At 40.2% G+C, this 27,064-nt stretch overlaps 2 protein-coding genes across 2 annotated transcripts; both read right to left on the bottom strand.

Moving 5' to 3' along the window:
• Window positions 1–293: 293 nt before the first annotated feature.
• Window positions 294–3,551, bottom strand: LOC136179036 (uncharacterized). Its single transcript, XM_065953660.1, has 5 exons — window positions 3,541–3,551; window positions 2,560–2,751; window positions 2,190–2,298; window positions 1,049–1,990; window positions 294–347 (listed from the first exon to the last, which is right to left on the bottom strand). The coding sequence occupies exons 1-5, from the start codon at window positions 3,549–3,551 to the stop codon at window positions 294–296; spliced, it is 1,308 nt and encodes a 435-aa protein (XP_065809732.1).
• Window positions 3,552–4,734: 1,183 nt separating this feature from the next.
• On the bottom strand, window positions 4,735–24,370 carry LOC136178976 (uncharacterized). The gene is made up of 23 exons (XM_065953571.1): window positions 24,325–24,370; window positions 23,225–24,103; window positions 22,637–22,919; window positions 22,310–22,444; window positions 20,446–20,637; window positions 20,023–20,253; window positions 19,696–19,830; window positions 17,831–18,022; window positions 17,408–17,638; window positions 17,081–17,215; window positions 15,216–15,407; window positions 14,793–15,023; window positions 14,466–14,600; window positions 12,602–12,793; window positions 12,179–12,409; window positions 11,852–11,986; window positions 9,988–10,179; window positions 9,565–9,795; window positions 9,238–9,372; window positions 7,374–7,565; window positions 6,951–7,181; window positions 6,624–6,758; window positions 4,735–4,951 (listed from the first exon to the last, which is right to left on the bottom strand). The coding sequence occupies exons 1-23, from the start codon at window positions 24,368–24,370 to the stop codon at window positions 4,735–4,737; spliced, it is 4,908 nt and encodes a 1,635-aa protein (XP_065809643.1).
• Between the last annotated feature and the right edge of the window lie 2,694 nt (window positions 24,371–27,064).

Raw genomic sequence — 27,064 nt, 5'->3', positions numbered from 1 at the left:
GTCTGATTATATTGTACGTGATATGATCTGTATTGTCCAAAATCCCTACCCAGTTGGATCCTAACCTAGGTTTCATTACCAATTGAATTGAAATATACCCTTAACAAAGTGCAACAGTATATAGTTTCACAAAAATTCTTCAAATGACAAAAGACTCCAAATTACTTACTGCTGTGGATACTTTGTTTTTCAATTCTTTGAACTCTGGTGAGGATTTATTTGCAAGCTGGGCTGTAAAGTTCTGCTGCAATTTGAATTGCAAGATAATTTTTGGTTCAGGTGGTGATGCAGTTTTAGTTGTTTCCAATGCAGTAGTTGTTGCAATTGATGGTGCTGGTGAAGTTCCACTTTGAAGAAGAGTTGACGGAACATTTGAGGTTAAAACTGGTGATGAGGAAGTTGGGAAGCCAGGTAAAGTTTGAGATGTTGGTGATGATGATACACTGACTGTTTCTGAACTTGTACTTCTTGATGGCAAATGAGACGTTCCAGGTGCTGCACTTGAATCAGGCTTTTGTGAACTTGTACTAAGTAGTGATGAAGTTGGGTTGACTGCTGGTGAGCTTGTCTTCTGTGCTGCTTGATTTGTACTGAGTGGAGTTGAAGTTTGAGTAGCTGCTGATGATGATACACTGGCTGGTGCCGCAGTTGTCTTGACTGTCTCTAAAGTTGATGATATTGGTGTTGGGGATGACTTTACAAGTGTTGCAGTCGACGTTACAGGGGACGAGGTTACAAGTGGTGGAGAGGTTTGAAATACAGTTGATGTTTCACTGACTTTCAGTGTTGTTGTCTGTTGCACTGGAGTGGTATCAAGGGGTGTGGATGTCTCAGTTGAGGATGCAAAAGTTGTACTGCCTTGCGATGCAGTTGTTGCTGTTTCTGAACTTGTACTTCTTGATGGCAAATGAGACGTTCCAGGTGCTGCACTTGAATCAGGCTTTTGTGAACTTGTACTAAGTAGTGATGAAGTTGGGTTGACTGCTGGTGAGCTTGTTTTCTGTGCTGCTTGATTTGTAGTGAGTGGAGTGGAAGTTTGAGTAGCTACTGATGAGGATACACTGACTGGTGCCGCGGTTGTCTTGACTGTCTCTAAAGTTGATGATATTGTTGTTGGGGATGACTTTACAAGTGTTGCAGTCGACTCTGCAGGGGACGAAGTTACAAGTGGTGAAGAGGTCTGAAATACAGTTGATGTTTCACTGACTGTCTGTGATGTGGTCTGTTGCACTGAGGTGGTATCAATGGGTGTGGATATCTCAGTTGAGGATGCAAAAGTTGTACTGCCTTGCGATGCAGTTGTTGCAGTTTCTGAACTTGTACTTCTTGATGGCAAATGAGACGTTCCAGGTGCTGCACTTGAATCAGGCTTTTGTGAACTTGTACTAAGTAGTGATGAAGTTGGGTTGACTGCTGGTGAGCTTGTTTTCTGTGCATCTTGATTTGTAGTGAGTGGAGTGGAAGTTTGAGTTTCTGATGATACACTGACTGGTGCTGAAGTTGTCTTGACTGTCTCTAAAGTTGATGATATTGGTGTTGGGGATGACTTTACAAGTGTTGCAGTCAACTCTGCAGGGGAAAAAGTCACAATTGGTGGAGAGGTTTGAAATACCGTTGATGTTTCACTGACTGTCTGTGATGTGGTCTGTTGCACTGAGGTGGTATCAAGGGATGTGGATGTCTCAGTTGAGGCTTCAAAAGTTGTACTGCCTTGTGACCAAGTTGTTGCTGTTTCTGAACTCGTACTTCTTGATGGCAAATGAGACGTTCCCGGTGCTGCACTTGAACCAAGCTTTGGTGAACTCGTATGTAGTTGCGATGAAGTTGGGTTGACTGCTGGTGAGCTTGTTTTCTTCGCTTTTTCATTTGTAGTGAGTGGAGTGGAAGTTTGAGTTGCTGATGATACACTGACTGGTGCTGACGTTGTCTTGACTGTCTCTAAAGTTGATGATATTGGTGTTGGGGATGACTTTACAAGTGTTGCAGTGGACTTTGCAGGGGACGAAGTTACAATTGGTGGAGAGGTTTGAAATACAGTTGATGTTTCACTGACTTTCAGTGTTGTGGTCTGTTGCACTAAAGTGGTATCAAGGGGTTTGGATGTCTCAGTTGAGGATGCAAAAGTTGTACTGCCTTGTGTTGAAGTTGTTGCTGTTTCTGAACTTGTACCTCTTGATGGCAAATGAGACGTTCCAGGTACTGTATTTGAACCAAGCTTTGGTGAACTCGTATGTAGTTGCGATGAAGTTGGGTTGACTGCTGGTGAGCTTGTCTTCTGTGCTGCTTGATTTGTAGTGACTGGAGTGGAAGTTTGAGTAGCCACTGATGATGATACACTGACTGGTGCCAAGGTTGTCTTGACTGTCTTTAAAGTTGATGATATTGGTGTTGGGGATGACTTTACAAGTGTTGCAGTAGACGTTACAGGGGACGAGGTTACAAGTGGTGGAGAGGTTTGAAATACAGTTGATGTTTCACTGACTTTCAGTGTTGTGGTCTGTTTCACTGGAGTGGTATCAAGGGGTGTGGATGTCTCAGTTGAGGATGCAAAAGTTGTACTTCCATGTGATGCAGTTGTTGCTGTTTCTGAACTTGTACTTCTTGATGGCAAATGAGACGTTCCAGTTGTTGTTCTTGAACCAAGCTTTGGTGAACTCGTATGTAGTTGCGATGAAGTCACAATTAGAGGTATTGAAGTGGTAGGAGTTGAAGATGGAATTGTCGTAGCAGCTTGAGTTGGTGCCAACACAGCTGTAAAGTTGACATGTTAAATTGTATTTAATGTTGATGCAGGGATAACTCAAACAACATAATCTGTTAAAAAAGATGTAAACATTGGTTGACACGCTCAATAAAGAACGCATGTAAACCAACTTACACTGAAGCCTGGTAATAACTTTAAAGTCTTACTTGTCACGACAATGGACGATGTGTTTATACTCAGAGAGAAATTAGAGCTGGAAGCAGCAGACACCAAAGTTTCAGCAAAAGAACTGGCAGTTGGTAGTGAGCTGACATTATTGAATATCACCTCAGCGTCTACCACAATGGATCCTTGACTGTAATGAAATATTATTAAAGAGTTAATCACTTAATTTGAAAGTCTAGTAAAAACATTCAAGAAAGGAATATCTGTTTCATTTGAATGTGAAGTGCAGAGTTTCATATGGAGCGCTTTAGCTTCAATGCTAACAGCATGCCCACATTTGGACTTCTACTTATTAAGATTAGTAAAAGTTCAACCAAATTATAATGATATTTTACATTTTGAAAGTTTATAAAAGGTAACATCAAAGTTTGCAATCATATCTGTAGCAACATGCTTTACCTGAAACCGTTGATCACAGTTCTGTTGAAGTTAGTTCCATATTTAGCTGAATATACTTGGTCGAGCTGTTAAAGGCACATTTGGGAAAAATATTGCAAAAAGGTCAGAGGAAATGCATTTCTTATTTTAAGTGTGAGTCTGTAAATTGTCTGATTATATTGTACGTGATATGATCTGTATTGTCCAAAATCCCTACCCAGTTGGATCCTAACCTAGGTTTCATTACCAATTGAATTGAAATATACCCTTAACAAAGTGCAACAGTATATAGTTTCACAAAAATTCTTCAAATGACAAAAGACTCCAAATTACTTACTGCTGTGGATACTTTGTTTTTCAATTCTTTGAACTCTGGTGAGGATTTATTTGCAAGCTGGGCTGTAAAGTTCTGCTGCAATTTGAATTGCAAGATAATTTTTGGTTCAGGTGGTGATGCAGTTTTAGTTGTTTCCAATGCAGTAGTTGTTGCAATTGATGGTGCTGGTGAAGTTCCACTTTGAAGAAGAGTTGACGGAACATTTGAGGTTAAAACTGGTGATGAGGAAGTTGGGAAGCCAGGTAAAGTTTGAGATGTTGGTGATGATGATACACTGACTGTTTCTGAACTTGTACTTCTTGATGGCAAATGAGACGTTCCAGGTGCTGCACTTGAATCAGGCTTTTGTGAACTTGTACTAAGTAGTGATGAAGTTGGGTTGACTGCTGGTGAGCTTGTCTTCTGTGCTGCTTGATTTGTACTGAGTGGAGTTGAAGTTTGAGTAGCTGCTGATGATGATACACTGGCTGGTGCCGCAGTTGTCTTGACTGTCTCTAAAGTTGATGATATTGGTGTTGGGGATGACTTTACAAGTGTTGCAGTCGACGTTACAGGGGACGAGGTTACAAGTGGTGGAGAGGTTTGAAATACAGTTGATGTTTCACTGACTTTCAGTGTTGTTGTCTGTTGCACTGGAGTGGTATCAAGGGGTGTGGATGTCTCAGTTGAGGATGCAAAAGTTGTACTGCCTTGCGATGCAGTTGTTGCTGTTTCTGAACTTGTACTTCTTGATGGCAAATGAGACGTTCCAGGTGCTGCACTTGAATTAGGCTTTTGTGAACTTGTACTAAGTAGTGATGAAGTTGGGTTGACTGATGGTGAGCTTGTTTTCTGTGCTGCTTGATTTGTAGTGACTGGAGTGGAAGTTTGAGTAGCCACTGATGATGATACACTGACTGGTGCCAAGGTTGTCTTGACTGTCTCTAAAGTTGATGATATTGGTGTTGGGGATGACTTTACAAGTGTTGCAGTAGACGTTACAGGGGACGAGGTTACAAGTGGTGGAGAGGTTTGAAATACAGTTGATGTTTCACTGACTTTCAGTGTTGTGGTCTGTTTCACTGGAGTGGTATCAAGGGGTGTGGATGTCTCAGTTGAGGATGCAAAAGTTGTACTGCCTTGCGATGCAGTTGTTGCTGTTTCTGAACTTGTACTTCTTGATGGCAAATGAGACGTTCCAGTTGTTGTTCTTGAACCAAGCTTTGGTGAACTCGTATGTAGTTGCGATGAAGTCACAATTAGAGGTATTGAAGTGGTAGGAGTTGAAGATGGAATTGTCGTAGCAGCTTGAGTTGGTGCCAACACAGCTGTAAAGTTGACATGTTAAATTGTATTTAATGTTGATGCAGGGATAACTCAAACAACATAATCTGTTAAAAAAGATGTAAACATTGGTTGACACGCTCAATAAAGAACGCATGTAAACCAACTTACACTGAAGCCTGGTAATAACTTTAAAGTCTTACTTGTCACGACAATGGACGATGTGTTTATACTCAGAGAGAAATTAGAGCTGGAAGCAGCAGACACCAAAGTTTCAGCAAAAGAACTGGCAGTTGGTAGTGAGCTGACATTATTGAATATCACCTCAGCGTCTACCACAATGGATCCTTGACTGTAATGAAATATTATTAAAGAGTTAATCACTTAATTTGAAAGTCTAGTAAAAACATTCAAGAAAGGAATATCTGTTTCATTTGAATGTGAAGTGCAGAGTTTCATATGGAGCGCTTTAGCTTCAATGCTAACAGCATGCCCACATTTGGACTTCTACTTAAGATTAGTAAAGGTTCAACCAAATTATAATGATGTTTTACGTTTTGAAAGTTTATAAAAGGTAACATCAAAGTTTGCAATCATATCTGTAGCAACATGCTTTACCTGAAACCGTTGATCACAGTTCTGTTGAAGCTAGTTCCATATTTAGCTGAATATACTTGGTCGAGCTGTTAAAGGCAAATTTGGGAAAAATATTGCAAAAAGGTCAGAGGAAATGCATTTCTTATTTTAAGTGTGAGTCTGTAAATTGTCTGATTATATTGAACGTGATATGATCTGTATTGTCCAAAATCCCTACCCAGTTGGATCCTAACCTAGGTTTCATTACCAATTGAATTGAAATATACCCTTAACAAAGTGCAACAGTATATAGTTTCACAAAAATTCTTCAAATGACAAAAGACTCCAAATTACTTACTGCTGTGGATACTTTGTTTTTCAATTCTTTGAACTCTGGTGAGGATTTATTTGCAAGCTGGGCTGTAAAGTTCTGCTGCAATTTGAATTGCAAGATAATTTTTGGTTCAGGTGGTGATGCAGTTTTAGTTGTTTCCAATGCAGTAGTTGTTGCAATTGATGGTGCTGGTGAAGTTCCACTTTGAAGAAGAGTTGACGGAACATTTGAGGTTAAAACTGGTGATGAGGAAGTTGGGAAGCCAGGTAAAGTTTGAGATGTTGGTGATGATGATACACTGACTGTTTCTGAACTTGTACTTCTTGATGGCAAATGAGACATTCCAGGTGCTGCACTTGAATCAGGCTTTTGTGAACTTGTACTAAGTAGTGATGAAGTTGGGTTGACTGCTGGTGAGCTTGTTTTCTGTGCTGCTTGATTTGTAGTGAGTGGAGTGGAAGTTTGAGTTGCTGATGATACACTGACTGGTGCTGAAGTTATCTTGACTGTCTCTAAAGTTAATGATATTGGTGTTGGGGATGACTTTACAAGTGTTGCAGTCGACTTTGCAGGGGACGAAGTTTCAAGTGTTGGAGAGGTTTGAAATACAGTTGATGTTTCACTGACTTTCAGTGTTGTTGTCTGTTGCACTGGAGTGTTATCAAGGGGTGTGGATGTCTCAGTTGAGGATGCAAAAGTTGTACTGCCTTGCGATGCAGTTGTTGCTGTTTCTGAACTTGTACTTCTTGATGGCAAATGAGACGTTCCAGGTGCTGCACTTGAATCAGGCTTTTGTGAACTTGTACTCAGTAGTGATGAAGTTGGGTTGACTGATGGTGAGCTTGTCTTCTGTGCTGCTTGATTTGTACTGAGTGGAGTTGAAGTTTGAGTAGCTGCTGATGATGATACACTGGCTGGTGCCGCGGTTGTCTTGACTGTCTCTAAAGTTGATGATATTGGTGTTGGGGATGACTTTACAAGTGTTGCAGTCGACGTTACAGGGGACGAGGTTACAAGTGGTGGAGAGGTTTGAAATACCGTTGATGTTTCACTGACTTTCAGTGTTGTGGTCTGTTGCACTAAAGTGGTATCAAGGGGTGTGGATGTCTCAGTTGAGGATGCAAAAGTTGTACTGCCTTGTGATGAAGTTGTTGCTGTTTCTGAACTTGTACTTCTCGATGGCAAATGAGACGTTCCAGGTGCTGTATTTGAACCAAGCTTTGGTGAACTCGTATGTAGTTGCGATGAAGTTGGGTTGACTGCTGGTGAGCTTGTTTTCTTTGCTTTTTGATTTGTAGTGAGTGGAGTGGAAGTTTGAGTTGCTGATGATACACTGACTGGTGCTGACGTTGTCTTGACTGTCTCTAAAGTTGATGATATTGGTGTTGGGGATGACTTTACAAGTGTTGCAGTCGACTTTGCAGGGGACGAAGTTACAATTGGTGGAGAGGTTTGAAATACAGTTGATGTTTCACTGACTTTCAGTGTTGTGGTCTGTTGCACTAAAGTGGTATCAAGGGGTTTGGATGTCTCAGTTGAGGATGCAAAAGTTGTACTTCCATTTGATGCAGTTGTTGCTGTTTTTGAACTTGTACTTCTTGATGGCAAATGAGACGTTCCAGTTGTTGTTCTTGAACCAAGCTTTGGTGAACTCGTATGTAGTTGCGATGAAGTCACAATTAGAGGTATTGAAGTGGTAGGAGTTGAAGATGGAATTGTCGTAGCAGCTTGAGTTGGTGCCAACACAGCTGTAAAGTTGACATGTTAAATTGTATTTAATGTTGATGCAGGGATAACTCAAACAACATAATCTGTTAAAAAAGATGTAAACATTGGTTGACACGCTCAATAAAGAACGCATGTAAACCAACTTACACTGAAGCCTGGTAATAACTTTAAAGTCTTACTTGTCACGACAATGGACGATGTGTTTATACTCAGAGAGAAATTAGAGCTGGAAGCAGCAGACCCCAAAGTTTCAGCAACAGAACTGGCAGTTGGTAGTGAGCTGACATTATTGAATATCACCTCAGCGTCTACCACAATGGATCCTTGACTGTAATGAAATATTATTAAAGAGTTAATCACTTAATTTGAAAGTCTAGTAAAAACATTCAAGAAAGGAATATCTGTTTCATTTGAATGTGAAGTGCAGAGTTTCATATGGAGCGCTTTAGCTTCAATGCTAACAGCATGCCCACATTTGGACTTCTACTTAAGATTAGTAAAGATTCAACCAAATTATAATGATATTTTACATTTTGAAAGTTTATAAAAGGTAACATCAAAGTTTGCAATCATATCTGTAGCAACATGCTTTACCTGAAACCGTTGATCACAGTTCTGTTGAAGCTAGTTCCATATTTAGCTGAATATACTTGGTCGAGCTGTTGAAGGCAAATTTGGGAAAAATATTGCAAAAAGGTCAGAGGAAATGCATTTCTTATTTTATGTGTGAGTCTGTAAATTGTCTGATTATATTGAACGTGATATGATCTGTATTGTCCAAAATCCCTACCCAGTTGGATCCTAACCTAGGTTTCATTACCAATTGAATTGAAATATACCCTTAACAAAGTGCAACAGTATATAGTTTCACAAAAATTCTTCAAATGACAAAAGACTCCAAATTACTTACTGCTGTGGATACTTTGTTTTTCAATTCTTTGAACTCTGGTGAGGATTTATTTGCAAGCTGGGCTGTAAAGTTCTGCTGCAATTTGAATTGCAAGATAATTTTTGGTTCAGGTGGTGATGCAGTTTTAGTTGTTTCCAATGCAGTAGTTGTTGCAATTGATGGTGCTGGTGAAGTTCCACTTTGAAGAAGAGTTGACGGAACATTTGAGGTTAAAACTGGTGATGAGGAAGTTGGGAAGCCAGGTAAAGTTTGAGATGTTGGTGATGATGATACACTGACTGTTTCTGAACTTGTACTTCTTGATGGCAAATGAGACATTCCAGGTGCTGCACTTGAATCAGGCTTTTGTGAACTTGTACTAAGTAGTGATGAAGTTGGGTTGACTGCTGGTGAGCTTGTTTTCTGTGCTGCTTGATTTGTAGTGAGTGGAGTGGAAGTTTGAGTTGCTGATGATACACTGACTGGTGCTGAAGTTATCTTGACTGTCTCTAAAGTTAATGATATTGGTGTTGGGGATGACTTTACAAGTGTTGCAGTCGACTTTGCAGGGGACGAAGTTTCAAGTGTTGGAGAGGTTTGAAATACAGTTGATGTTTCACTGACTTTCAGTGTTGTTGTCTGTTGCACTGGAGTGTTATCAAGGGGTGTGGATGTCTCAGTTGAGGATGCAAAAGTTGTACTGCCTTGCGATGCAGTTGTTGCTGTTTCTGAACTTGTACTTCTTGATGGCAAATGAGACGTTCCAGGTGCTGCACTTGAATCAGGCTTTTGTGAACTTGTACTCAGTAGTGATGAAGTTGGGTTGACTGATGGTGAGCTTGTCTTCTGTGCTGCTTGATTTGTACTGAGTGGAGTTGAAGTTTGAGTAGCTGCTGATGATGATACACTGGCTGGTGCCGCGGTTGTCTTGACTGTCTCTAAAGTTGATGATATTGGTGTTGGGGATGACTTTACAAGTGTTGCAGTCGACGTTACAGGGGACGAGGTTACAAGTGGTGGAGAGGTTTGAAATACCGTTGATGTTTCACTGACTTTCAGTGTTGTGGTCTGTTGCACTAAAGTGGTATCAAGGGGTGTGGATGTCTCAGTTGAGGATGCAAAAGTTGTACTGCCTTGTGATGAAGTTGTTGCTGTTTCTGAACTTGTACTTCTCGATGGCAAATGAGACGTTCCAGGTGCTGTATTTGAACCAAGCTTTGGTGAACTCGTATGTAGTTGCGATGAAGTTGGGTTGACTGCTGGTGAGCTTGTTTTCTTTGCTTTTTGATTTGTAGTGAGTGGAGTGGAAGTTTGAGTTGCTGATGATACACTGACTGGTGCTGACGTTGTCTTGACTGTCTCTAAAGTTGATGATATTGGTGTTGGGGATGACTTTACAAGTGTTGCAGTCGACTTTGCAGGGGACGAAGTTACAATTGGTGGAGAGGTTTGAAATACAGTTGATGTTTCACTGACTTTCAGTGTTGTGGTCTGTTGCACTAAAGTGGTATCAAGGGGTTTGGATGTCTCAGTTGAGGATGCAAAAGTTGTACTTCCATTTGATGCAGTTGTTGCTGTTTCTGAACTTGTACTTCTTGATGGCAAATGAGACGTTCCAGTTGTTGTTCTTGAACCAAGCTTTGGTGAACTCGTATGTAGTTGCGATGAAGTCACAATTAGAGGTATTGAAGTGGTAGGAGTTGAAGATGGAATTGTCGTAGCAGCTTGAGTTGGTGCCAACACAGCTGTAAAGTTGACATGTTAAATTGTATTTAATGTTGATGCAGGGATAACTCAAACAACATAATCTGTTAAAAAAGATGTAAACATTGGTTGACACGCTCAATAAAGAACGCATGTAAACCAACTTACACTGAAGCCTGGTAATAACTTTAAAGTCTTACTTGTCACGACAATGGACGATGTGTTTATACTCAGAGAGAAATTAGAGCTGGAAGCAGCAGACCCCAAAGTTTCAGCAAAAGAACTGGCAGTTGGTAGTGAGCTGACATTATTGAATATCACCTCAGCGTCTACCACAATGGATCCTTGACTGTAATGAAATATTATTAAAGAGTTAATCACTTAATTTGAAAGTCTAGTAAAAACATTCAAGAAAGGAATATCTGTTTCATTTGAATGTGAAGTGCAGAGTTTCATATGGAGCGCTTTAGCTTCAATGCTAACAGCATGCCCACATTTGGACTTCTACTTAAGATTAGTAAAGATTCAACCAAATTATAATGATATTTTACATTTTGAAAGTTTATAAAAGGTAACATCAAAGTTTGCAATCATATCTGTAGCAACATGCTTTACCTGAAACCGTTGATCACAGTTCTGTTGAAGCTAGTTCCATATTTAGCTGAATATACTTGGTCGAGCTGTTGAAGGCAAATTTGGGAAAAATATTGCAAAAAGGTCAGAGGAAATGCATTTCTTATTTTATGTGTGAGTCTGTAAATTGTCTGATTATATTGAACGTGATATGATCTGTATTGTCCAAAATCCCTACCCAGTTGGATCCTAACCTAGGTTTCATTACCAATTGAATTGAAATATACCCTTAACAAAGTGCAACAGTATATAGTTTCACAAAAATTCTTCAAATGACAAAAGACTCCAAATTACTTACTGCTGTGGATACTTTGTTTTTCAATTCTTTGAACTCTGGTGAGGATTTATTTGCAAGCTGGGCTGTAAAGTTCTGCTGCAATTTGAATTGCAAGATAATTTTTGGTTCAGGTGGTGATGCAGTTTTAGTTGTTTCCAATGCATTAGTTGTTGCAATTGATGGTGCTGGTGAAGTTCCACTTTGAAGAAGAGTTGACGGAACATTTGAGGTTAAAACTGGTGATGAGGAAGTTGGGAAGCCAGGTAAAGTTTGAGATGTTGGTGATGATGATACACTGACTGTTTCTGAACTTGTACTTCTTGATGGCAAATGAGACGTTCCAGGTGCTGCACTTGAATCAGGCTTTTGTGAACTTGTACTAAGTAGTGATGAAGTTGGGTTGACTGCTGGTGAGCTTGTTTTCTGTGCTGCTTGATTTGTAGTGAGTGGAGTGGAAGTTTGAGTTGCTGATGATACACTGACTGGTGCTGAAGTTATCTTGACTGTCTCTAAAGTTAATGATATTGGTGTTGGGGATGACTTTACAAGTGTTGCAGTCGACTTTGCAGGGGACGAAGTTTCAAGTGGTGGAGAGGTTTGAAATACAGTTGATGTTTCACTGACTTTCAGTGTTGTTGTCTGTTGCACTGGAGTGGTATCAAGGGGTGTGGATGTCTCAGTTGAGGATGCAAAAGTTGTACTGCCTTGCGATGCAGTTGTTGCTGTTTCTGAACTTGTACTTCTTGATGGCAAATGAGACGTTCCAGGTGCTGCACTTGAATCAGGCTTTTGTGAACTTGTACTCAGTAGTGATGAAGTTGGGTTGACTGATGGTGAGCTTGTCTTCTGTGCTGCTTGATTTGTACTGAGTGGAGTTGAAGTTTGAGTAGCTGCTGATGATGATACACTGGCTGGTGCCGCGGTTGTCTTGACTGTCTCTAAAGTTGATGATATTGGTGTTGGGGATGACTTTACAAGTGTTGCAGTCGACGTTACAGGGGACGAGGTTACAAGTGGTGGAGAGGTTTGAAATACCGTTGATGTTTCACTGACTTTCAGTGTTGTGGTCTGTTGCACTAAAGTGGTATCAAGGGGTGTGGATGTCTCAGTTGAGGATGCAAAAGTTGTACTGCCTTGTGATGAAGTTGTTGCTGTTTCTGAACTTGTACTTCTCGATGGCAAATGAGACGTTCCAGGTGCTGTATTTGAACCAAGCTTTGGTGAACTCGTATGTAGTTGCGATGAAGTTTGGTTGACTGCTGGTGAGCTTGTTTTCTTTGCTTTTTGATTTGTAGTGAGTGGAGTGGAAGTTTGAGTTGCTGATGATACACTGACTGGTGCTGACGTTGTCTTGACTGTCTCTAAAGTTGATGATATTGGTGTTGGGGATGACTTTACAAGTGTTGCAGTCGACTTTGCAGGGGACGAAGTTACAATTGGTGGAGAGGTTTGAAATACAGTTGATGTTTCACTGACTTTCAGTGTTGTGGTCTGTTGCACTAAAGTGGTATCAAGGGGTTTGGATGTCTCAGTTGAGGATGCAAAAGTTGTACTTCCATGTGATGCAGTTGTTGCTGTTTCTGAACTTGTACTTCTTGATGGCAAATGAGACGTTCCAGTTGTTGTTCTTGAACCAAGCTTTGGTGAACTCGTATGTAGTTGCGATGAAGTCACAATTAGAGGTATTGAAGTGGTAGGAGTTGAAGATGGAATTGTCGTAGCAGCTTGAGTTGGTGCCAACACAGCTGTAAAGTTGACATGTTAAATTGTATTTAATGTTGATGCAGGGATAACTCAAACAACATAATCTGTTAAAAAAGATGTAAACATTGGTTGACACGCTCAATAAAGAACGCATGTAAACCAACTTACACTGAAGCCTGGTAATAACTTTAAAGTCTTACTTGTCACGACAATGGACGATGTGTTTATACTCAGAGAGAAATTAGAGCTGGAAGCAGCAGACCCCAAAGTTTCAGCAAAAGAACTGGCAGTTGGTAGTGAGCTGACATTATTGAATATCACCTCAGCGTCTACCACAATGGATCCTTGACTGTAATGAAATATTATTAAAGAGTTAATCACTTAATTTGAAAGTCTAGTAAAAACATTCAAGAAAGGAATATCTGTTTCATTTGAATGTGAAGTGCAGAGTTTCATATGGAGCGCTTTAGCTTCAATGCTAACAGCATGCCCACATTTGGACTTCTACTTAAGATTAGTAAAGATTCAACCAAATTATAATGATATTTTACATTTTGAAAGTTTATAAAAGGTAACATCAAAGTTTGCAATCATATCTGTAGCAACATGCTTTACCTGAAACCGTTGATCACAGTTCTGTTGAAGCTAGTTCCATATTTAGCTGAATATACTTGGTCGAGCTGTTGAAGGCAAATTTGGGAAAAATATTGCAAAAAGGTCAGAGGAAATGCATTTCTTATTTTATGTGTGAGTCTGTAAATTGTCTGATTATATTGAACGTGATATGATCTGTATTGTCCAAAATCCCTACCCAGTTGGATCCTAACCTAGGTTTCATTACCAATTGAATTGAAATATACCCTTAACAAAGTGCAACAGTATATAGTTTCACAAAAATTCTTCAAATGACAAAAGACTCCAAATTACTTACTGCTGTGGATACTTTGTTTTTCAATTCTTTGAACTCTGGTGAGGATTTATTTGCAAGCTGGGCTGTAAAGTTCTGCTGCAATTTGAATTGCAAGATAATTTTTGGTTCAGGTGGTGATGCAGTTTTAGTTGTTTCCAATGCATTAGTTGTTGCAATTGATGGTGCTGGTGAAGTTCCACTTTGAAGAAGAGTTGACGGAACATTTGAGGTTAAAACTGGTGATGAGGAAGTTGGGAAGCCAGGTAAAGTTTGAGATGTTGGTGATGATGATACACTGACTGTTTCTGAACTTGTACTTCTTGATGGCAAATGAGACGTTCCAGGTGCTGCACTTGAATCAGGCTTTTGTGAACTTGTACTAAGTAGTGATGAAGTTGGGTTGACTGCTGGTGAGCTTGTTTTCTGTGCTGCTTGATTTGTAGTGAGTGGAGTGGAAGTTTGAGTTGCTGATGATACACTGACTGGTGCTGAAGTTATCTTGACTGTCTCTAAAGTTAATGATATTGGTGTTGGGGATGACTTTACAAGTGTTGCAGTCGACTTTGCAGGGGACGAAGTTTCAAGTGGTGGAGAGGTTTGAAATACAGTTGATGTTTCACTGACTTTCAGTGTTGTTGTCTGTTGCACTGGAGTGGTATCAAGGGGTGTGGATGTCTCAGTTGAGGATGCAAAAGTTGTACTGCCTTGCGATGCAGTTGTTGCTGTTTCTGAACTTGTACTTCTTGATGGCAAATGAGACGTTCCAGGTGCTGCACTTGAATCAGGCTTTTGTGAACTTGTACTCAGTAGTGATGAAGTTGGGTTGACTGATGGTGAGCTTGTCTTCTGTGCTGCTTGATTTGTACTGAGTGGAGTTGAAGTTTGAGTAGCTGCTGATGATGATACACTGGCTGGTGCCGCGGTTGTCTTGACTGTCTCTAAAGTTGATGATATTGGTGTTGGGGATGACTTTACAAGTGTTGCAGTCGACGTTACAGGGGACGAGGTTACAAGTGGTGGAGAGGTTTGAAATACCGTTGATGTTTCACTGACTTTCAGTGTTGTGGTCTGTTGCACTAAAGTGGTATCAAGGGGTGTGGATGTCTCAGTTGAGGATGCAAAAGTTGTACTGCCTTGTGATGAAGTTGTTGCTGTTTCTGAACTTGTACTTCTCGATGGCAAATGAGACGTTCCAGGTGCTGTATTTGAACCAAGCTTTGGTGAACTCGTATGTAGTTGCGATGAAGTTTGGTTGACTGCTGGTGAGCTTGTTTTCTTTGCTTTTTGATTTGTAGTGAGTGGAGTGGAAGTTTGAGTTGCTGATGATACACTGACTGGTGCTGACGTTGTCTTGACTGTCTCTAAAGTTGATGATATTGGTGTTGGGGATGACTTTACAAGTGTTGCAGTCGACTTTGCAGGGGACGAAGTTACAATTGGTGGAGAGGTTTGAAATACAGTTGATGTTTCACTGACTTTCAGTGTTGTGGTCTGTTGCACTAAAGTGGTATCAAGGGGTTTGGATGTCTCAGTTGAGGATGCAAAAGTTGTACTTCCATGTGATGCAGTTGTTGCTGTTTCTGAACTTGTACTTCTTGATGGCAAATGAGACGTTCCAGTTGTTGTTCTTGAACCAAGCTTTGGTGAACTCGTATGTAGTTGCGATGAAGTCACAATTAGAGGTATTGAAGTGGTAGGAGTTGAAGATGGAATTGTCGTAGCAGCTTGAGTTGGTGCCAACACAGCTGTAAAGTTGACATGTTAAATTGTATTTAATGTTGATGCAGGGATAACTCAAACAACATAATCTGTTAAAAAAAGATGTAAACATTGGTTGACACGCTCAATAAAGAACGCATGTAAACCAACTTACACTGAAGCCTGGTAATAACTTTAAAGTCTTACTTGTCACGACAATGGACGATGTGTTTATACTCAGAGAGAAATTAGAGCTGGAAGCAGCAGACCCCAAAGTTTCAGCAAAAGAACTGGCAGTTGGTAGTGAGCTGACATTATTGAATATCACCTCAGCGTCTACCACAATGGATCCTTGACTGTAATGAAATATTATTAAAGAGTTAATCACTTAATTTGAAAGTCTAGTAAAAACATTCAAGAAAGGAATATCTGTTTCATTTGAATGTGAAGTGCAGAGTTTCATATGGAGCGCTTTAGCTTCAATGCTAACAGCATGCCCACATTTGGACTTCTACTTAAGATTAGTAAAGGTTCAACCAAATTATAATGATATTTTACATTTTGAAAGTTTATAAAAGGTAACATCAAAGTTTGCAATCATATCTGTAGCAACATGCTTTACCTGAAACCGTTGATCACAGTTCTGTTGAAGCTAGTTCCATATTTAGCTGAATATACTTGGTCGAGCTGTTGAAGGCAAATTTGGGAAAAATATTGCAAAAAGGTCAGAGGAAATGCATTTCTTATTTTATGTGTGAGTCTGTAAATTGTCTGATTATATTGAACGTGATATGATCTGTATTGTCCAAAATCCCTACCCAGTTGGATCCTAACCTAGGTTTCATTACCAATTGAATTGAAATATACCCTTAACAAAGTGCAACAGTATATAGTTTCACAAAAATTCTTCAAATGACAAAAGACTCCAAATTACTTACTGCTGTGGATACTTTGTTTTTCAATTCTTTGAACTCTGGTGAGGATTTATTTGCAAGCTGGGCTGTAAAGTTCTGCTGCAATTTGAATTGCAAGATAATTTTTGGTTCAGGTGGTGATGCAGTTTTAGTTGTTTCCAATGCATTAGTTGTTGCAATTGATGGTGCTGGTGAAGTTCCACTTTGAAGAAGAGTTGACGGAACATTTGAGGTTAAAACTGGTGATGAGGAAGTTGGGAAGCCAGGTAAAGTTTGAGATGTTGGTGATGATGATACACTGACTGTTTCTGAACTTGTACTTCTTGATGGCAAATGAGACGTTCCAGGTGCTGCACTTGAATCAGGCTTTTGTGAACTTGTACTAAGTAGTGATGAAGTTGGGTTGACTGCTGGTGAGCTTGTTTTCTGTGCTGCTTGATTTGTAGTGAGTGGAGTGGAAGTTTGAGTTGCTGATGATACACTGACTGGTGCTGAAGTTATCTTGACTGTCTCTAAAGTTAATGATATTGGTGTTGGGGATGACTTTACAAGTGTTGCAGTCGACTTTGCAGGGGACGAAGTTTCAAGTGGTGGAGAGGTTTGAAATACAGTTGATGTTTCACTGACTTTCAGTGTTGTTGTCTGTTGCACTGGAGTGGTATCAAGGGGTGTGGATGTCTCAGTTGAGGATGCAAAAGTTGTACTGCCTTGCGATGCAGTTGTTGCTGTTTCTGAACTTGTACTTCTTGATGGCAAATGAGACGTTCCAGGTGCTGCACTTGAATCAGGCTTTTGTGAACTTGTACTCAGTAGTGATGAAGTTGGGTTGACTGATGGTGAGCTTGTCTTCTGTGCTGCTTGATTTGTACTGAGTGGAGTTGAAGTTTGAGTAGCTGCTGATGATGATACACTGGCTGGTGCCGCGGTTGTCTTGACTGTCTCTAAAGTTGATGATATTGGTGTTGGGGATGACTTTACAAGTGTTGCAGTCGACGTTACAGGGGACGAGGTTACAAGTGGTGGAGAGGTTTGAAATACCGTTGATGTTTCACTGACTTTCAGTGTTGTGGTCTGTTGCACTAAAGTGGTATCAAGGGGTGTGGATGTCTCAGTTGAGGATGCAAAAGTTGTACTGCCTTGTGATGAAGTTGTTGCTGTTTCTGAACTTGTACTTCTCGATGGCAAATGAGACGTTCCAGGTGCTGTATTTGAACCAAGCTTTGGTGAACTCGTATGTAGTTGCGATGAAGTTTGGTTGACTGCTGGTGAGCTTGTTTTCTTTGCTTTTTGATTTGTAGTGAGTGGAGTGGAAGTTTGAGTTGCTGATGATACACTGACTGGTGCTGACGTTGTCTTGACTGTCTCTAAAGTTGATGATATTGGTGTTGGGGATGACTTTACAAGTGTTGCAGTCGACTTTGCAGGGGACGAAGTTACAATTGGTGGAGAGGTTTGAAATACAGTTGATGTTTCACTGACTTTCAGTGTTGTGGTCTGTTGCACTAAAGTGGTATCAAGGGGTTTGGATGTCTCAGTTGAGGATGCAAAAGTTGTACTTCCATGTGATGCAGTTGTTGCTGTTTCTGAACTTGTACTTCTTGATGGCAAATGAGACGTTCCAGTTGTTGTTCTTGAACCAAGCTTTGGTGAACTCGTATGTAGTTGCGATGAAGTCACAATTAGAGGTATTGAAGTGGTAGGAGTTGAAGATGGAATTGTCGTAGCAGCTTGAGTTGGTGCCAACACAGCTGTAAAGTTGACATGTTAAATTGTATTTAATGTTGATGCAGGGATAACTCAAACAACATAATCTGTTAAAAAAAGATGTAAACATTGGTTGACACGCTCAATAAAGAACGCATGTAAACCAACTTACACTGAAGCCTGGTAATAACTTTAAAGTCTTACTTGTCACGACAATGGACGATGTGTTTATACTCAGAGAGAAATTAGAGCTGGAAGCAGCAGACCCCAAAGTTTCAGCAAAAGAACTGGCAGTTGGTAGTGAGCTGACATTATTGAATATCACCTCAGCGTCTACCACAATGGATCCTTGACTGTAATGAAATATTATTAAAGAGTTAATCACTTAATTTGAAAGTCTAGTAAAAACATTCAAGAAAGGAATATCTGTTTCATTTGAATGTGAAGTGCAGAGTTTCATATGGAGCGCTTTAGCTTCAATGCTAACAGCATGCCCACATTTGGACTTCTACTTAAGATTAGTAAAGGTTCAACCAAATTATAATGATATTTTACATTTTGAAAGTTTATAAAAGGTAACATCAAAGTTTGCAATCATATCTGTAGCAACATGCTTTACCTGAAACCGTTGATCACAGTTCTGTTGAAGCTAGTTCCATATTTAGCTGAATATACTTGGTCGAGCTGTTGAAGGCAAATTTGGGAAAAATATTGCAAAAAGGTCAGAGGAAATGCATTTCTTATTTTATGTGTGAGTCTGTAAATTGTCTGATTATATTGAACGTGATATGATCTGTATTGTCCAAAATCCCTACCCAGTTGGATCCTAACCTAGGTTTCATTACCAATTGAATTGAAATATACCCTTAACAAAGTGCAACAGTATATAGTTTCACAAAAATTCTTCAAATGACAAAAGACTCCAAATTACTTACTGCTGTGGATACTTTGTTTTTCAATTCTTTGAACTCTGGTGAGGATTTATTTGCAAGCTGGGCTGTAAAGTTCTGCTGCAATTTGAATTGCAAGATAATTTTTGGTTCAGGTGGTGATGCAGTTTTAGTTGTTTCCAATGCATTAGTTGTTGCAATTGATGGTGCTGGTGAAGTTCCACTTTGAAGAAGAGTTGACGGAACATTTGAGGTTAAAACTGGTGATGAGGAAGTTGGGAAGCCAGGTAAAGTTTGAGATGTTGGTGATGATGATACACTGACTGTTTCTGAACTTGTACTTCTTGATGGCAAATGAGACGTTCCAGGTGCTGCACTTGAATCAGGCTTTTGTGAACTTGTACTAAGTAGTGATGAAGTTGGGTTGACTGCTGGTGAGCTTGTTTTCTGTGCTGCTTGATTTGTAGTGAGTGGAGTGGAAGTTTGAGTTGCTGATGATACACTGACTGGTGCTGAAGTTATCTTGACTGTCTCTAAAGTTAATGATATTGGTGTTGGGGATGACTTTACAAGTGTTGCAGTCGACTTTGCAGGGGACGAAGTTTCAAGTGGTGGAGAGGTTTGAAATACAGTTGATGTTTCACTGACTTTCAGTGTTGTTGTCTGTTGCACTGGAGTGGTATCAAGGGGTGTGGATGTCTCAGTTGAGGATGCAAAAGTTGTACTGCCTTGCGATGCAGTTGTTGCTGTTTCTGAACTTGTACTTCTTGATGGCAAATGAGACGTTCCAGGTGCTGCACTTGAATCAGGCTTTTGTGAACTTGTACTCAGTAGTGATGAAGTTGGGTTGACTGATGGTGAGCTTGTCTTCTGTGCTGCTTGATTTGTACTGAGTGGAGTTGAAGTTTGAGTAGCTGCTGATGATGATACACTGGCTGGTGCCGCGGTTGTCTTGACTGTCTCTAAAGTTGATGATATTGGTGTTGGGGATGACTTTACAAGTGTTGCAGTCGACGTTACAGGGGACGAGGTTACAAGTGGTGGAGAGGTTTGAAATACCGTTGATGTTTCACTGACTTTCAGTGTTGTGGTCTGTTGCACTAAAGTGGTATCAAGGGGTGTGGATGTCTCAGTTGAGGATGCAAAAGTTGTACTGCCTTGTGATGAAGTTGTTGCTGTTTCTGAACTTGTACTTCTCGATGGCAAATGAGACGTTCCAGGTGCTGTATTTGAACCAAGCTTTGGTGAACTCGTATGTAGTTGCGATGAAGTTGGGTTGACTGCTGGTGAGCTTGTTTTCTTTGCTTTTTGATTTGTAGTGAGTGGAGTGGAAGTTTGAGTTGCTGATGATACACTGACTGGTGCTGACGTTGTCTTGACTGTCTCTAAAGTTGATGATATTGGTGTTGGGGATGACTTTACAAGTGTTGCAGTCGACTTTGCAGGGGATGAAGTTACAATTGGTGGAGAGGTTTGAAATACAGTTGATGTTTCACTGACTTTCAGTGTTGTGGTCTGTTGCACTAAAGTGGTATCAAGGGGTTTGGATGTCTCAGTTGAGGATGCAAAAGTTGTACTTCCATGTGATGCAGTTGTTGCTGTTTCTGAACTTGTACTTCTTGATGGCAAATGAGACGTTCCAGTTGTTGTTCTTGAACCAAGCTTTGGTGAACTCGTATGTAGTTGCGATGAAGTCACAATTAGAGGTATTGAAGTGGTAGGAGTTGAAGATGGAATTGTCGTAGCAGCTTGAGTTGGTGCCAACACAGCTGTAAAGTTGACATGTTAAATTGTATTTAATGTTGATGCAGGGATAACTCAAACAACATAATCTGTTAAAAAAGATGTAAACATTGGTTGACACGCTCAATAAAGAACGCATGTAAACCAACTTACACTGAAGCCTGGTAATAACTTTAAAGTCTTACTTGTCACGACAATGGACGATGTGTTTATACTCAGAGAGAAATTAGAGCTGGAAGCAGCAGACCCCAAAGTTTCAGCAAAAGAACTGGCAGTTGGTAGTGAGCTGACATTATTGAATATCACCTCAGCGTCTACCACAATGGATCCTTGACTGTAATGAAATATTATTAAAGAGTTAATCACTTAATTTGAAAGTCTAGTAAAAACATTCAAGAAAGGAATATCTGTTTCATTTGAATGTGAAGTGCAGAGTTTCATATGGAGCGCTTTAGCTTCAATGCTAACAGCATGCCCACATTTGGACTTCTACTTAAGATTAGTAAAGGTTCAACCAAATTATAATGGTATTTTACACTTTGAAAGTTTATAAAAGGTAACATCAAAGTTTGCAATCATATCTGTAGCAACATGCTTTACCTGAAACCGTTGATCACAGTTCTGTTGAAGCTAGTTCCATATTTAGCTGAATATACTTGGTCGAGCTGTTGAAGGCAAATTTGGGAAAAATATTGCAAAAAGGTCAGAGGAAATGCATTTCTTATTTTATGTGTGAGTCTGTAAATTGTCTGATTATATTGAACGTGATATGATCTGTATTGTCCAAAATCCCTACCCAGTTGGATCCTAACCTAGGTTTCATTACCAATTGAATTGAAATATACCCTTAACAAAGTGCAACAGTATATAGTTTCACAAAAATTCTTCAAATGACAAAAGACTCCAAATTACTTACTGCTGTGGATACTTTGTTTTTCAATTCTTTGAACTCTGGTGAGGATTTATTTGCAAGCTGGGCTGTAAAGTTCTGCTGCAATTTGAATTGCAAGATAATTTTTGGTTCAGGTGGTGATGCAGTTTTAGTTGTTTCCAATGCATTAGTTGTTGCAATTGATGGTGCTGGTGAAGTTCCACTTTGAAGAAGAGTTGACGGAACATTTGAGGTTAAAACTGGTGATGAGGAAGTTGGGAAGCCAGGTAAAGTTTGAGATGTTGGTGATGATGATACACTGACTGTTTCTGAACTTGTACTTCTTGATGGCAAATGAGACGTTCCAGGTGCTGCACTTGAATCAGGCTTTTGTGAACTTGTACTAAGTAGTGATGAAGTTGGGTTGACTGCTGGTGAGCTTGTTTTCTGTGCTGCTTGATTTGTAGTGAGTGGAGTGGAAGTTTGAGTTGCTGATGATACACTGACTGGTGCTGAAGTTATCTTGACTGTCTCTAAAGTTAATGATATTGGTGTTGGGGATGACTTTACAAGTGTTGCAGTCGACTTTGCAGGGGACGAAGTTTCAAGTGGTGGAGAGGTTTGAAATACAGTTGATGTTTCACTGACTTTCAGTGTTGTTGTCTGTTGCACTGGAGTGGTATCAAGGGGTGTGGATGTCTCAGTTGAGGATGCAAAAGTTGTACTGCCTTGCGATGCAGTTGTTGCTGTTTCTGAACTTGTACTTCTTGATGGCAAATGAGACGTTCCAGGTGCTGCACTTGAATCAGGCTTTTGTGAACTTGTACTCAGTAGTGATGAAGTTGGGTTGACTGATGGTGAGCTTGTCTTCTGTGCTGCTTGATTTGTACTGAGTGGAGTTGAAGTTTGAGTAGCTGCTGATGATGATACACTGGCTGGTGCCGCGGTTGTCTTGACTGTCTCTAAAGTTGATGATATTGGTGTTGGGGATGACTTTACAAGTGTTGCAGTCGACGTTACAGGGGACGAGGTTACAAGTGGTGGAGAGGTTTGAAATACCGTTGATGTTTCACTGACTTTCAGTGTTGTGGTCTGTTGCACTAAAGTGGTATCAAGGGGTGTGGATGTCTCAGTTGAGGATGCAAAAGTTGTACTGCCTTGTGATGAAGTTGTTGCTGTTTCTGAACTTGTACTTCTCGATGGCAAATGAGACGTTCCAGGTGCTGTATTTGAACCAAGCTTTGGTGAACTCGTATGTAGTTGCGATGAAGTTGGGTTGACTGCTGGTGAGCTTGTTTTCTGTGCTGCTTGATTTGTAGTGAGTGGAGTGGAAGTTTGAGTTGCTGATGATACACTGACTGGTGCTGAAGTTATCTTGACTGTCTCTAAAGTTAATGATATTGGTGTTGGGGATGACTTTACAAGTGTTGCAGTCGACTTTGCAGGGGACGAAGTTTCAAGTGGTGGAGAGGTTTGAAATACAGTTGATGTTTCACTGACTTTCAGTGTTGTTGTCTGTTGCACTGGAGTGGTATCAAGGGGTGTGGATGTCTCAGTTGAGGATGCAAAAGTTGTACTGCCTTGCGATGCAGTTGTTGCTGTTTCTGAACTTGTACTTCTTGATGGCAAATGAGACGTTCCAGGTGCTGCACTTGAATCAGGCTTTTGTGAACTTGTACTCAGTAGTGATGAAGTTGGGTTGACTGATGGTGAGCTTGTCTTCTGTGCTGCTTGATTTGTACTGAGTGGAGTTGAAGTTTGAGTAGCTGCTGATGATGATACACTGGCTGGTGCCGCGGTTGTCTTGACTGTCTCTAAAGTTGATGATATTGGTGTTGGGGATGACTTTACAAGTGTTGCAGTCGACGTTACAGGGGACGAGGTTACAAGTGGTGGAGAGGTTTGAAATACCGTTGATGTTTCACTGACTTTCAGTGTTGTGGTCTGTTGCACTAAAGTGGTATCAAGGGGTGTGGATGTCTCAGTTGAGGATGCAAAAGTTGTACTGCCTTGTGATGAAGTTGTTGCTGTTTCTGAACTTGTACTTCTCGATGGCAAATGAGACGTTCCAGGTGCTGTATTTGAACCAAGCTTTGGTGAACTCGTATGTAGTTGCGATGAAGTTTGGTTGACTGCTGGTGAGCTTGTTTTCTTTGCTTTTTGATTTGTAGTGAGTGGAGTGGAAGTTTGAGTTGCTGATAATACACTGACTGGTGCTGACGTTGTCTTGACTGTCTCTAAAGTTGATGATATTGGTGTTGGGGATGACTTTACAAGTGTTGCAGTCGACTTTGCAGGGGACGAAGTTACAATTGGTGGAGAGGTTTGAAATACAGTTGATGTTTCACTGACTTTCAGTGTTGTGGTCTGTTGCACTAAAGTGGTATCAAGGGGTTTGGATGTCTCAGTTGAGGATGCAAAAGTTGTACTTCCATGTGATGCAGTTGTTGCTGTTTCTGAACTTGTACTTCTTGATGGCAAATGAGACGTTCCAGTTGTTGTTCTTGAACCAAGCTTTGGTGAACTCGTATGTAGTTGCGATGAAGTCACAATTAGAGGTATTGAAGTGGTAGGAGTTGAAGATGGAATTGTCGTAGCAGCTTGAGTTGGTGCCAACACAGCTGTAAAGTTGACATGTTAAATTGTATTTAATGTTGATGCAGGGATAACTCAAACAACATAATCTGTTAAAAAAGATGTAAACATTGGTTGACACGCTCAATAAAGAACGCATGTAAACCAACTTACACTGAAGCCTGGTAATAACTTTAAAGTCTTACTTGTCACGACAATGGACGATGTGTTTATACTCAGAGAGAAATTAGAGCTGGAAGCAGCAGACCCCAAAGTTTCAGCAAAAGAACTGGCAGTTGGTAGTGAGCTGACATTATTGAATATCACCTCAGCGTCTACCACAATGGATCCTTGACTGTAATGAAATATTATTAAAGAGTTAATCACTTAATTTGAAAGTCTAGTAAAAACATTCAAGAAAGGAATATCTGTTTCATTTGAATGTGAAGTGCAGAGTTTCATATGGAGCGCTTTAGCTTCAATGCTAACAGCATGCCCACATTTGGACTTCTACTTAAGATTAGTAAAGGTTCAACCAAATTATAATGGTATTTTACACTTTGAAAGTTTATAAAAGGTAACATCAAAGTTTGCAATCATATCTGTAGCAACATGCTTTACCTGAAACCGTTGATCACAGTTCTGTTGAAGCTAGTTCCATATTTAGCTGAATATACTTGGTCGAGCTGTTGAAGGCAAATTTGGGAAAAATATTGCAAAAAGGTCAGAGGAAATGCATTTCTTATTTTATGTGTGAGTCTGTAAATTGTCTGATTATATTGAACGTGATATGATCTGTATTGTCCAAAATCCCTACCCAGTTGGATCCTAACCTAGGTTTCATTACCAATTGAATTGAAATATACCCTTAACAAAGTGCAACAGTATATAGTTTCACAAAAATTCTTCAAATGACAAAAGACTCCAAATTACTTACTGCTGTGGATACTTTGTTTTTCAATTCTTTGAACTCTGGTGAGGATTTATTTGCAAGCTGGGCTGTAAAGTTCTGCTGCAATTTGAATTGCAAGATAATTTTTGGTTCAGGTGGTGATGCAGTTTTAGTTGTTTCCAATGCATTAGTTGTTGCAATTGATGGTGCTGGTGAAGTTCCACTTTGAAGAAGAGTTGACGGAACATTTGAGGTTAAAACTGGTGATGAGGAAGTTGGGAAGCCAGGTAAAGTTTGAGATGTTGGTGATGATGATACACTGACTGTTTCTGAACTTGTACTTCTTGATGGCAAATGAGACGTTCCAGGTGCTGCACTTGAATCAGGCTTTTGTGAACTTGTACTAAGTAGTGATGAAGTTGGGTTGACTGCTGGTGAGCTTGTTTTCTGTGCTGCTTGATTTGTAGTGAGTGGAGTGGAAGTTTGAGTTGCTGATGATACACTGACTGGTGCTGAAGTTATCTTGACTGTCTCTAAAGTTAATGATATTGGTGTTGGGGATGACTTTACAAGTGTTGCAGTCGACTTTGCAGGGGACGAAGTTACAAGTGGTGGAGAGGTTTGAAATACAGTTGATGTTTCACTGACTTTCAGTGTTGTTGTCTGTTGCACTGGAGTGGTATCAAGGGGTGTGGATGTCTCAGTTGAGGATGCAAAAGTTGTACTGCCTTGCGATGCAGTTGTTGCTGTTTCTGAACTTGTACTTCTTGATGGCAAATGAGACGTTCCAGGTGCTGCACTTGAATCAGGCTTTTGTGAACTTGTACTCAGTAGTGATGAAGTTGGGTTGACTGCTGGTGAGCTTGTCTTCTGTGCTGCTTGATTTGTACTGAGTGGAGTTGAAGTTTGAGTAGCTGCTGATGATGATACACTGGCTGGTGCTGCGGTTGTCTTGACTGTCTCTAAAGTTGATGATATTGGTGTTGGGGATGACTTTACAAGTGTTGCAGTCGACGTTACAGGGGACGAGGTTACAAGTGGTGGAGAGGTTTGAAATACCGTTGATGTTTCACTGACTTTCAGTGTTGTGGTCTGTTGCACTAAAGTGGTATCAAGGGGTGTGGATGTCTCAGTTGAGGATGCAAAAGTTGTACTGCCTTGTGATGAAGTTGTTGCTGTTTCTGAACTTGTACTTCTCGATGGCAAATGAGACGTTCCAGGTGCTGTATTTGAACCAAGCTTTGGTGAACTCGTATGTAGTTGCGATGAAGTTTGGTTGACTGCTGGTGAGCTTGTTTTCTTTGCTTTTTGATTTGTAGTGAGTGGAGTGGAAGTTTGAGTTGCTGATGATACACTGACTGGTGCTGACGTTGTCTTGACTGTCTCTAAAGTTGATGATATTGGTGTTGGGGATGACTTTACAAGTGTTGCAGTCGACTTTGCAGGGGACGAAGTTACAATTGGTGGAGAGGTTTGAAATACAGTTGATGTTTCACTGACTTTCAGTGTTGTGGTCTGTTGCACTAAAGTGGTATCAAGGGGTTTGGATGTCTCAGTTGAGGATGCAAAAGTTGTACTTCCATGTGATGCAGTTGTTGCTGTTTCTGAACTTGTACTTCTTGATGGCAAATGAGACGTTCCAGTTGTTGTTCTTGAACCAAGCTTTGGTGAACTCGTATGTAGTTGCGATGAAGTCACAATTAGAGGTATTGAAGTGGTAGGAGTTGAAGATGGAATTGTCGTAGCAGCTTGAGTTGGTGCCAACACAGCTGTAAAGTTGACATGTTAAATTGTATTTAATGTTGATGCAGGGATAACTCAAACAACATAATCTGTTAAAAAAGATGTAAACATTGGTTGACACGCTCAATAAAGAACGCATGTAAACCAACTTACACTGAAGCCTGGTAATAACTTTAAAGTCTTACTTGTCACGACAATGGACGATGTGTTTATACTCAGAGAGAAATTAGAGCTGGAAGCAGCAGACCCCAAAGTTTCAGCAAAAGAACTGGCAGTTGGTAGTGAGCTGACATTATTGAATATCACCTCAGCGTCTACCACAATGGATCCTTGACTGTAATGAAATATTATTAAAGAGTTAATCACTTAATTT

The sequence above is a fragment of the Labrus bergylta genome, chromosome 1 (assembly GCF_963930695.1).
Source record: "Labrus bergylta chromosome 1, fLabBer1.1, whole genome shotgun sequence".
Classification (NCBI taxonomy): Eukaryota; Metazoa; Chordata; class Actinopteri; order Labriformes; family Labridae; genus Labrus; species Labrus bergylta.
The sequence above is the reverse complement of the archived record's forward strand: the minus strand, read 5'-3'. Positions and strand labels throughout refer to the sequence as shown.